This window comes from Somniosus microcephalus, chromosome 5 (assembly GCF_052327205.1).
Source record: "Somniosus microcephalus isolate GS21.2 chromosome 5, FLI_Smic_1.0, whole genome shotgun sequence".
NCBI lineage: Eukaryota > Metazoa > Chordata > Chondrichthyes > Squaliformes > Somniosidae > Somniosus > Somniosus microcephalus.
This window is the reverse complement of record NC_140991.1, coordinates 173,573,607-173,585,986: the sequence shown is the minus strand read 5'-3', so window position 1 is coordinate 173,585,986 and position 12,380 is coordinate 173,573,607. Positions and strand designations below refer to the sequence as shown.

At 43.4% G+C, this 12,380-nt stretch overlaps 1 protein-coding gene across 2 annotated transcripts in view; it reads right to left on the bottom strand.

Moving 5' to 3' along the window:
• Positions 1 to 12,380, bottom strand: part of itgb8 (integrin, beta 8) — a 200,250-nt gene that overhangs the window by 34,340 nt on the left and 153,530 nt on the right. For both annotated transcript variants that reach the window (XM_085988439.1, XM_085988441.1), the window contains exons 11-13: positions 3,963 to 4,185; positions 2,506 to 2,603; positions 217 to 336 (exon numbers count right to left, since the gene is read on the bottom strand). In XM_085988439.1, the coding sequence (XP_085844565.1) occupies positions 217 to 336; positions 2,506 to 2,603; positions 3,963 to 4,185 (441 nt within the window). The remainder of the gene's footprint in view (positions 1 to 216; positions 337 to 2,505; positions 2,604 to 3,962; positions 4,186 to 12,380) is intronic.

Genomic DNA, 12,380 nt, shown 5'->3' with positions numbered 1-12,380 from the left:
CTCAAGCATGCAGCATCAAACAGCAAGTGCGCGAAGGAGGGTCCCCATCAGGTAAGTTTATATTCTATTCGGATGCCAATGGCGTACTCCATAGGTACGCCACCGACCGCAAAATCTGCCCCATTGTAAAAGAAGGATGGACTTTAATGGGTCGATTGGTAATTTTTTCAGCACTGACTTTTCTTATGTTCTTATGTAATTATATAAAGCACGTACCTGGGTTTCTCAATATATAAAGATATTCTTTTTCAGTGTCAGTTGCTACGATCTTAAATTTATATAAGCACTTATTATTTGCTTGAAAAACGCAGTGTTGTGCTTTTTCTTCCTCGGATTCTGTTAACAAAACATAAATTAATGACATGGTCAGCAAAACAAATTTTTCAATGCGATCCTACCTTTGAAGATTTCCCACCTGTTTTATTTAAATATACATAAACAATGATATCGAAAACATAGCTCTTCGACATGTATTTCTCCAAATTCGCTCAGGGTCATCCCTTATCAGGTGACACCAAGAATGTGTTTTGTTTCTGGTGTGTTACATGCTTCAGGCAGGTTGTCCCTCTGTTGGTTCTGGATGCATAGAAATCACACGCAGGTGAAAATGGATCCAATAACATTAATGGTTGGAATTTCCTGGATCGCACTTACACAGAAATTACGCTGAATTTTACGCAGGTATTGCCAAAGAGAATTTACGCCCAAATTTCCTGGGGAGCTCATTTGCCTATGATGGAACATAAAAACAGGCATAAAACAAGCGCCAATGCAATGCCATCAATAGGGGGAATAGCGAGTGGTTTCTGTCCTCGGCCATTCAAGCTGCTTAGTCCTTCTGAGCACCTTGGTGGGACATCCAAAAAGTTTTGGTGCATTGAAACTGACAGCACTTTTTGATGTATAGTGCAGGTGTCAGTAAGAAAAATCTTTAAAAATATCAAATTCCAGAAATCTCAGTTGCGCCGATATTATATCTACGCAGTACATTATCTGTGTAAATCCAGGAAATTCACGTGTGCTGTTCTTTTGCATGTGGGAGGGGGGCGGAGCTCTGAAAATGTGTGGCAGGGGGTGTCAGTGGATATATCTCAGAAGCAGTGCAATGATTGAGGAAATTTGCAGGTACAGATGTTTCACTGTAAAACCAGAATAAATCAGTTACGTGGAAATTTCCTTGGGAATGATTGACCAGTAATGTCAGGAGATTATTCAGTCATTTTGTCCATTTTAAAAGGAAAACATCTGTGTATACAATCGAATAATTATACAGCTTTCAAGAATAATTTTCAGATTTCTATTTTCTTTCAACAGAGAAATAATACATCAGACATGTGTCGGAACCTTCAACTTCACCCATGGGGTAAGCCAGACGATAGCAGATCAGCCGGCCATTATACATCCCACTCGATTGAAGTCAATGGAAAGGAAAAGCAGGCTGGTCCAGTTAAGTTTCTGGTCGATGAATCATAGAAATTTACAGCACAGAAGGAGGCCATTTGACCCATTGTGTCTGGTGTCCTCCCAGGATGTTGATGGTGGGGGATTTGGTGATGGTAATGCCGCCACTTCTGGTGGGTCTGTCCTGCCGGCGGGACAGGACATACCATGGGATGGTAATGGAGGAGTCTGGGACATGGGCTGAAAGGTATGATTCTGTGAGTACGACTATGTCAGGGACAGCTCTCCTCATTTTGGCACAAGCCCCAGATGTTCGTGAGGAGGGCTTTACAGTGTCAATTGGGCTGGTTGTGCCTTTGTCGTGTCTGAAGCTGGTGCCTTGGTTGATGCCAGGTGGTCTGTCCGGCTTTATTCTTATTATTGTTTTTGTTGTGGTTTGGTACAACTGAGTGGCTTGCTAGGCCATTTCAACCACATTGCTATGGGTCTGGAGTCACATATAGGCCAGACCAGGTAAGGACAGCAGATTTCCTTCCCTAAAGGGCATTACTGAACTAGATAGGTTTTTACGACAATCCGATAGTTTCATGGTCACCATTACTGATCCAAGCTTTTTATTCCAGATTTATTTAATTAACTGAATTTAAATTTGGCAGCTGCCATGGTGGGATTTGAACTCACGTCTCTGGATAATTAGTCCAGGCTTTTGGATTACCAGTCAAGTAACATAACCACTATGCTATCATACAGCCTGAAATGTTACTCCATGGTGACACTATTCCCATATCATGAGAAGATTACTCGTTTACAGTGTCACATGCAAGCAGTATTACTGTAAAAGCCTAACCGGAATCTGGTGTCAAAAGTTAAGTGGGAGAACACTGGCAGCCAGGACTGGTTGTAAGAGAGAGTAGCAGGAGTTGGGACTGAAGTTGGGAGGTAGTAAAATATGATTAGTTTGAAGCAGAATCCCCAAGGGCAGTAATGTACTCGTGCAACAGATTTTTGGATAATTTCTCCATTGTAACAATCTTAACTTGGTTAGTAACCCCCAAGCATGTTACATACAGTAAGAAACAGCAGAATACAAAAGGCAATAGATACCTGAAAGCTGGTCAACCACCAACATTTGAGAACATGAGATGCTGCAATTGGCAGGATACACTGCCCAGTAGTTTAACACATGACACTGCACACACTTCCTAAAAATGAAAAGTCAGATAAATCTTCAGTAACATTAATGTAAGTGTACACATTTAACTTCAGTGCATTTGTTTATTCATACCTGACTATGAGCAAATTTGTAAATTATTTTGTTAGTGTGAGATACTTGGCCATTCTTTGAGACACGCAACTAAAATCAAGCTCATTGAGGAATAAAAATATACTTTTGCATGGCTCCCTTTAAGAGTTTAAAACAGGTTTTAAGTGCACATTTGGTCCTCATTTCCGGGTGGAAAACGAGGGCAAAGAGGAACAATTTTGGGGCGCAACATCCCGCAGCCGCTTGACAGGTGCCGCTATATTGGAAAAGGCAGCTTTTCAGGTGTCGTGTGTAAATGAAGGGCCTAACACCTGTTTTAAGGCCCCTTGCAGAAATTGGTTTGGATTGAACCTGCTCCGCTCGGGATTCTTCAGCAGTAGCCGTGGCGATGCAATTTAGAAGCGAAATCAAGAAGCACTTTTTCATGTAAAGGGTAGTGGAAATCTGGAACTGTCGCCCCCAAATGGTAGGTCAATTGAAATTTTCAAAACTGAACTTGATCAAGAGTATCAAGGCAGGTTACTGGAGTTGAGGTACAGTTCTGTCATGAGAAGGGAAGGAGGCTTGGTGAGGAGAGAAGATGGATTCCGGGAGGGGGGGTTGGTCAGAGAGAAAGATTGGGAAATGGGAATGGTGTCAGGGCAATTGGGGCTCGAGAGGAGGGAGAAATGGAGACTGGGGGTTGGGAAGACTGTAGCGCAGTTGGGTGGGAGCAAGGGAGACTGGGGTTAGCGTGGGTATGGGGACCAGCATTTTATGCAGAGTTGGGAGCAGCAGCAATGTGGTGTATGGGAGCTGTGATGTGAGACGAACGGCCAGTAGAGGAGTTACAGCAGTGGAGTGTAAGAAGCTCAGAGAAATTACCTGGCAATAATATAGACACACACATAGACAGATCTCTCCCATGGCACTGCTTATTATTTTTCAGAGGATCCTCCGTTTTGCCACCAACAATCATATAAATGGTCCCCTTTTGGTGGCACTCATTATGCCAGTACTGATGTGAAAGGTAAATTTTTAAAAACTAAAAATATTTAAATATTTTAGAGATTAAAAAATGAGGCTCTTACTATGCTAAGGTGCTTAAAGAGTTAATACTATATATTTGTATAGTATAATCACTCTATGTATATGGTTCCCCCATGACAAATTCTGTTGTACCACCCATGCTGATCTGAAAAGTAAGCTTTGCATTTTTTATCATCTGCCAAAATGTGTGCGTATTGTATTAGATTCATTTCAACAACTGTTAGATGCAAAAAAGTAAAATGTGTATGTATGAATTGCACAAGCATACCAGCTGTTTTCACAGGAATTTTCACATGTAGGGCAAACCTCGCACAAAGGACCAGACGCTCTGGATTCAGTGCACTGACATCCGCCACAGATACATGTCCCTCTTCCATTGCAGATCTGATCCTGGCCTGTCCTGCAGGACATCAGGGATGATGAACAGTTACAGCTTTCACCTTCCCAGCTGGTGTAGCATTGGCATTCCCCACCTTTACATTCACCATTGCCTGAAACAAGAGACACATTAAAGATCCAGGATGCTAATTAAACGGGCATGCCAGATCTTAGTTTGCTTGCGGTAGTTAAAAACACCAATTCACCATAATCAACTTCATTCACAAACCCCCTCACAGACTTTCACTCTGATTTAACGAGAAGGTCGGGTGTCAGATTTAGTTACATTTTCAAGCGCCCTGTGTGAAAATACTATGAATAGAAATTCTGTCAAATATACACTTGGAGTGGTTTGCTTTTGGAATTATGTTATAATAATTCTTTTTTATACCAAGCCTTTAAAAAAAACTATTCTCATTTTAAACCATCACTGTGGACAAGCTTCATAATTTGACAAATATGATCCTGTCAGAAAATTATGTGGTTAGATATAAGAACACTGGGTTCCAGGGTAGGTAGGCCTCCTTAGCAAAACTCAAAGGAATCTCAGTTACTAATTAAAGTTGGATGCTGGATATTGGTTCTGAAAACCTGTAGTGCTTTCGGGGCCTTTGAGGCACGACAGTGACGTGAGTTGGACAATATTGGCACAGGATCCTGTTATACCAGGCTTAGAACAGCACTGGGGTTTCCCGAGTGGTGCAGGGGCAGACAGTCCCTGTGGCTGTCCTTTGAAAGAGTCATCCCAGGTGAAAGTGGGACTGGTGAAATGAGGTCCCCCATGGGAAATTCCTGCCAGTCCCACTTCCAGTGCCCCCCAGTTTGTATGAAGCGGGGTCCAATGCTCTCAAGAAGGCAGAAGTGGGGCCAACCAGATTCTTAAAGACCAGTTTTCTTACAGCAGCCAGTCACAAAGCAATCAGCTGCTGCAAAGAAAGCAGCCTTTGTGGAAAAGGCCAATCTTTGCTAATTTCTTCTTCTGCTGGCTCTGTTCCACAACCATAATTTCTGGGCTCGCTCATCTGAGATCACTCCAGTTGCACGAATACATGCAAAGGCACTTATATTACCATAGGCACTGGCTGACACCAGAAATTTCCAGTTGCTGGATGTCAGCTATCCGCAGTACAAGGAAGTGGTGCAGGGGCAGACACTCCTGCATAATTATTATTATAATTCAAGGAAGTTTGTTGTTCCAACAGTTCAGGACATTCAGGTTTTTGGGCCAATAGGTTTTTGGGCCTGGTGTTTCACTCAGTTTAAATACAGTGAACCCCCTTCATAACATTTGTGATCCACACAAAAAGTATTTTATAAAAGCAGAGTAATTCGAAAAAAATACTTTAGTGATTCTTGTCTCTGATGAATCTGTACACAAACTCAAAATCCTGCTTCACATATATACTAGTCAGTAGATTTTGGTTATTATTCACAGCTGTGAAGTAATGTTCTGGAAAGAATACCTGAAATTGAACTTTTTACAGACTTGCATCTTATATTTGTTGGAAGTAATGCATCCAATAAAAAATTACTCTTAGGCATTTAAGAGTAAAATTTGCAGCTGTATCACAGTGGCAGTGGGAATGTAATAATGATGGTAATGAGCAGACATTGCCATGTACAGAGGAGTGACCTCCCTGTATACTGAGATCCACTCATTACTATATTAGCTCTCTGCACGGAGTGGGCACTGTGCAAGGAACATGTTTGCAGTGGGGCAGGACATTTGGTCCAATAAAGACAAAGCACTAACAATCTCAGTGCAGTCCAGCCACAGAAAACCAGGCTGTGTGATCCTGACACAAGGGCCTAAATTTCACCGAGTATGCATTGCCAATGAGGAACCTAGCCCACTGCCAGGAGCAGGAAAAATGGCAGGTGCATGCCTGTGATTTTCCACTAAGAGCTGGTGGCAAGCAGGGTTCCTTGTCGCTGATGCATGTTTGGAAAATTTAAACCAAAAGCTGCACCCGGGATTTGATGACCCACATATTATTATAAAACAACTTTAATCCCAAGACTGTTCACAGGTAACTTAAGTACAAATGTCAGTTCGTACATGAGAAGGTAGTGCTGGAGAGGAAAATTTCCAAACATAGAAAGCAGGAATAAGTTCATTAAAACATGCTTTGAAGATGATGCCCTGTAGGCATTAACTGGGAGTTAATGTAACTGTGCAGCAATACAAAAATTTAGGCCGGAATTTTCTCAAAGGAGGCGGGTTGAGGGCAGGGGCTCCGATCATGGGGGTGGCTTAGGTAGGGTCCCTGGATCCAGGAGGTAGTTATAAAGCCACTTACCTCCTGGATGCAGCAGTCCCCGCCTCGGTTTAACTGCCGGGTTTCACGAATTATGGGAAAGCCATCCACATGCAGTGAAATTCAAAATGGAGGTGAAAAGAGAGGCTTCCAGCCTCATTATAATATTGAAATCGACATTCCGCCCCCTGGGAGCGGGTTGATCCCCCGCCCCCCCACCCCGTCTCTGTTAAAACCGAAGTGGACGTGTTGGAGGCGGGATCAGGTTGGTAATCCCATGTTTTAACAATTTAACTGCCCCCACGCTCCAAACCCACCCATTTTATTAGGGGAAAATTCTGGTCTTAATCTTTGGGTCAGAGGGAAACTTGAAAAGCTGCAGTTGATTTGCCAAATGTGTGTAACATAGTAGGAGAGGTGAAGGACGTGCTAAGAGCCCAACACACTTGGCAGAACATGTGCAAGTTTTGAGCTAAAAAAAAGTACCCCAAAAAAAAGACAGACTTACATTTCTATAACGCCTTTCATGATCACCGGATGTCCCAAAGTGCTTTACAGCCAATGAAGTACTTTTTTTTTGGAGTGTAGTCACTGTTGTAATGTAGGAAACACGGCAGCCAATATGTGCACAGCAAGCTCCCACAAACAGCAATGTGATAATCACCAGATAATCTGTTTTTTAGTGATGTTGATTGAGGGATAAATATTGGCCAGGACACCAGGGATAACTCCCCTGCTCTTCTTCAAAATAGCGCCATTAGATCTTTTACGTTCACCTGAGAGAGCAGACAGGGCCTCGGTTTAACATTTCATCCCAAAGATGGCACTTCGACAGTGCAGCACTCCCTCAGCAGTGCACTGGAGTGTCAGCCTAGATTTTTGGGCTCGAGTCTCTGGAGTGGAACTATGAACCCACAACCTTCTGACTTAGAGGCGAGAGTGCTACCGACTGAGCCACGGCTGACACCAAGGTAAGGAACCATGATCCACAGTGGAACCCTTGTTCCCCAGGAGCCATCCTTCAATCTGTGTAATCTCAACTGGAAAGAAGAAGCATGCAAAACTGGCTCAAAATGAAGGTGTCATGTGAATTGCTAGAAAATTTGGCACTAACATGCATGATTCACTGCTCATGATCACAGGCCACCCCATATATTGAGCAAATGAAATGGTTTGTGTTTGACATAACCTTGGGATTGCAGGTGGGACATGGATGTCTATTTGGGTGCAATCAATAACTACCTGCATCATCAGCAGGCCAGGCTATTGGTAAAAACCAGTACATTACTGTGGCTCTGGTAGCAGTTGATGTAAATGGCTGTGTGATGGAATATATGTCAGAAACTTCCGTGATGGTGTGGTGAACAAAAGACTGACTAATATTGCAAAGGTAAGGAACTGAAAGGTGCCAGTAGCATAAACATTGAGGGCAGTGGTGACCTTAAGCACTTCTGCCAGTGTCGCACAAATGGTGAAGTAGGTCCTCCTGCAGCAGCTGGCAGATCTGGGTCAGAGCAGCCCTAGTTAATGACAACCTCCTCAAGGACTGCACTTCTGTCATATTGAGGTAGCTCCGTCATTGATGATACACCCACTAGACAGGGTTGTTCTCATTTATTACAGTCTGATTTCATCAGCTTGAAGCTGCTAATGTTATGCTCTTCTTCTTCCAACTCCATGTGGATGCTGGATTTGTGCGACATGGTTTTTCAACCAGAAAACATGAACAAAGATGGTGTAAGAAAAGGAGATTAAAATCAATAGGGGAAAAAGCCATGAGAGAAAAAAAAAGGAACAGTATCACCTAAATATAAACATCAAAGAAACACGTGGAAAAGAAATAACAACCTAGATTTTCCAATCTGGGGAGCGAAGATTGAGTGTTGACCCCAACAGATATTTTGGGATCGGGCTCATTTAAATTTTCTTTTCCATGTATTTATTTGATGTTTATATTTAGGTAGTACTGTTTCTTTTTTTCTCTCATGGCTTTTTCCCCCTATTGATTTAAATCTCATTTTCTTACACCATCTTTGTTCACTTTTTCTGGTTGAAAAACAAGACAATTTGCACTGAGTGGAAAATAAAAATATATATTTAATATTTGAAAAAGGCACCTTGCCTAATGGAATCAATCACTCTGTCCTTAAATATTTAAATTCTCCCTTCCACTGTCCTTAGCATCACTGGACATGAGGAAAGCAACATTGTTCCTGATGCCCAGCATTACTAATGATGCTAAAGGCGTTAATCATGGGAATAATATTGGACAACATTTCTAGCATAAAATCCAGGAAGTAGAGGTTGTTCCTGGGAGCTGGTGGCCCAGTTATCGAACCCAATTGCCTCACTACCACCCTAAATCAGGTGGTGGTGCCAGAGAATCCCGTCTAACAAGCTATATCGTGTGAATAATGTAAGTCTGATCAGCACCAAGCAGAAGCCAATATGCTTCGTAAAATCACTCAACCAGTAGTGAATACAACTCCCTTGCTAACTTTTACTGTGCAAGATTCTCACACAGATATTATGATACATTAAGCAGCAGGCTTACCCATAAAGTTTCTGAAATGTCATTAACAACGTAATTTTCTGTTACTTAGACAATCTATGGTACTATTAGGCTCAGCAATTCACTTAAAGACTCAAATTTGGAACTAGCAGCTAAAACAGAAGACACAATCAACCGTTGGCACTAGGAGCACTGCTACAGGCAAATACATTTTATACAGTAGCTGACTCTATGAACAGTGGGATTTCGGAGCCAGTGCTATATCACAGATTGTGGTGTATCAGATATCTGCCATGGTGAGAGCGGAGAGGCCTACTACATAAACTTTACCAAAAAACTGTCAATAAAAACAGCTAATAATCAGTGAATTACAGTACAAATAGCCATACAGAGTGGTAATGTAGCACTCCACACAGCTTTATATTTGCAGATGCTAGTTTTAGGAATTAGTGCCTAGATTAGGGAGGTGATTATCCTACAAATTAATTTGAGCCTGATCGAAAGAGCTAGCAACATAGGGTAGATATTTGGGGTGAAATTCTGGTGGCATTGTGGATGGGTGGAGGTTGCAATTTGGGGCGAATCCAAATTTGCCAGGTCTCCCCGTCCCTCTAAAGTTGCCCTCAAGATCCCAATCCAGGAGCGGCAGACGGTTCTCCTGCCCATCCCATAAACTGCTTCCGAGGTTTGTGGCATTTCTGGGGTGTTCCCAGGCTAGATCAGGAATTTCACACAAATGGCCTCCGTTGGCCTAGCAAGACCCACTTCTGCTGAGAGGAGGTGTAGATTCCATTGTGCACCTTAAGTGGGACCTAAAATGGAGAAGGCAAAAGGCAATCAATCTCAAAAGGATCAATTGCCATTGGAAGAGCGGTCTGACTCTGCCTTGATTCAGGCCTTGGGCTCCCTCTCTCAGAACAGCATGGTGCTGCTCCGAGCTCCCAGCGGCAGTGCCGGCTTTCTGCCTCGCTTATGCCTTTATAGACACAGGGTGCATGCCCCGAATATTTCAATGACTAGGATTTGGGACAGGGTTGTGGGAGCTCACAGCGATGGACGAACGTCCCGCCCAGCTGCACTTATGTCCTCTCACCAGGGTCCATCGAAGTTTTAGACTTATTTGTTCCTCTCTTTCATGAAATTTAAAATGTCCACAATCCAATTTTACAGTTCAGAAACAGACATTTGAACGTACCTAAATTGAAATCTAGTAAAAGCACAGTTCTGCCAATTTGCTGCTTATTATCATGTCTGTGTATAATTGAGACACGGACTGCAGGAGTTGATTATAACAAGTCTTTACTGAATGGAGACAACCTGGAAACTGAAACTACAGAAGCCTGCTAGGGCCTTTTATACAGGGGTGGTCACTGCCGGTACTGCAGTCTGAGACCAGTTATTCCCTTAAAGGCACATACACAACAATTCCTCCCCTTTTAGATAAACAGTACATAACATTCATTTAACAATGAAATAATAACGAATTACAATTACAATTACGGTTGCTAGATACATTGGTTGAAGTTAAGCAATTGCAAGTTCAGTCTTTGAGGAGGCTTCCTGATTCTGTCTGGCTAACGCCTCTTTGGGATATCAGGTTCTTCTGGCAAGGTTGAGTCGGGGTCAATGTCGTTGTTTGGTTCGTCTGCTTCCAATATCACCGATTCTGCGGTAGATTCAATTGGAACTTCGGTTTCATCGCCAGGTGTATCAGATCGTGGTGTGGAGTTGACGCTTTCCAGTGACTCTAGAATCTGGTCAGCATGGAGTCTTACAATGCTCTCTCCAACGTCCACTGTATACATTAGAGGTCCTTGCCGTGTACAGATCGTTCCTGGCTGCCATTTCTCTGTGCGGTAGTCCCGGGCCAAAACTGGTTGACCTATCTTAAAACTCCTGGTCGGCCTTTCATTCATATTCTGAAATTGCCTGTTCTCCACATCTCTTCTGACGTTTGGCTTAACCAAATCCAAGCGGCATCGTAGTCTTCGATTGAAGAACATCATGGCTGGAGTTTGGTTGGTAACCGCATGTGTCGCATTCCGGTAGGCAAACAAGAAGTTATCCACCTTGTGTTGTAGGGGTATATCTTCATTAGACATTGCCTTGATAGCCTTCTTGAATGTTTGAACAAGCCTCTCGGCCAATCCATTAGTGGCTGGATGATATGGGGCAGATGTGTAATGCTTAACACCATTGTTCTTTAAGAACCTCCGGAACTCTTCAGACACAAACTGTGGTCCATTGTCAGAGCAAATCTGTTCAGGCAGCCCATTCCTGGCGAATATGGTTCGTAAGACTGTGATAGTTTTTTCTGTGGTGGTTGAGGACATTTTTATTACCTCTGGCCACTTTGAATGTGCATCCACCGCAATTAAAAACATTGAGTCCATAAAGGGACCAGCAAAATCAATGTGCACCCTTTGCCATGGAGATGAGGGCCACTCCCATGGATGTAGAGGGGCTTGTGTTGGGGCGTTTTGGACCTTCTGGCATCCTGTACAGCTCTTGGTCATCTCTTCGATTTCTCTATCGATTCCCGGCCACCACACAAACGCTCTGGCTAAGTTCTTCATTTTTACCCCTCCCAGATGACCCTCATGGAGCTCATTGAGCACTCTATCCTTCAATTTGGGTGGAATTACTACTCTGGATCCACACATCAAGGTTCCTCTGCACACTGACAGCTGTTCTCTTCTCGGCGAGAATGCTGGCAGCAGTGGTTCGTCATGTGCTGGCCATCCCTTCACCGTTAAATCATTGACCCAGGAGTGTGTCGGGTCATTTTGTGTTTCCTTTTCTATGTTTACATTCGTCACAGGGAGACATTCGACTATAGTCGAGTGGAATAACTCCACTGGATCCACTGCCAGTTCGTCTTCCACCATCGGCAACGGTAGGCGCGACAATCCATCAGCATTCCCATGCTGTTTAGTTCCTTTGTACTCGATGTCATATTGGTGTGCCCCGAGGAAAAGGGACCACCTCTGTAGCCGTTGTGCCGTTATTATCGGTACGCCCTTCTGAGGGTTGAAAATGGAGATGAGAGGTTGATGATCAGTTAGTAGAGTAAATTTCTGACCGTGCAGGTAGTGATTGAACTTCTTCACCCCCCACACCAGGCTGAGGGCCTCTCTGTCAATCTGGGCGTAGTTACGCTCGGCTGAAGTTAACGAGCGTGATGCAAAAGCTATCGGCCTTTCTGAACCATCAAGGAATTTATGTGACAGTACCGCCCCAACACTGTAGGGAGACGCATCACACGCCAGTCTTATCGGTAGTGATGGGTTGTAGTGAGCCAATACTTCTCTTGAAGTGATTAGGTCCTTACTCTTCTGAAAGGCCCGCTTACATTCATCGCTCCATTTCCATGCTACTCCCGTTCGTAGTAGGGCGTTCAGTGGATGCAGAATTGTGGGCAAATTCGGCAAAAAACTTATGGTAGTAATTCACCAATCCGAGGAATGACCTCAGTTGCGACACATTTTCAGGCGCTGGAGCCTTAACTACTGCTTCAATTTTGTCAGGGGACTTATGC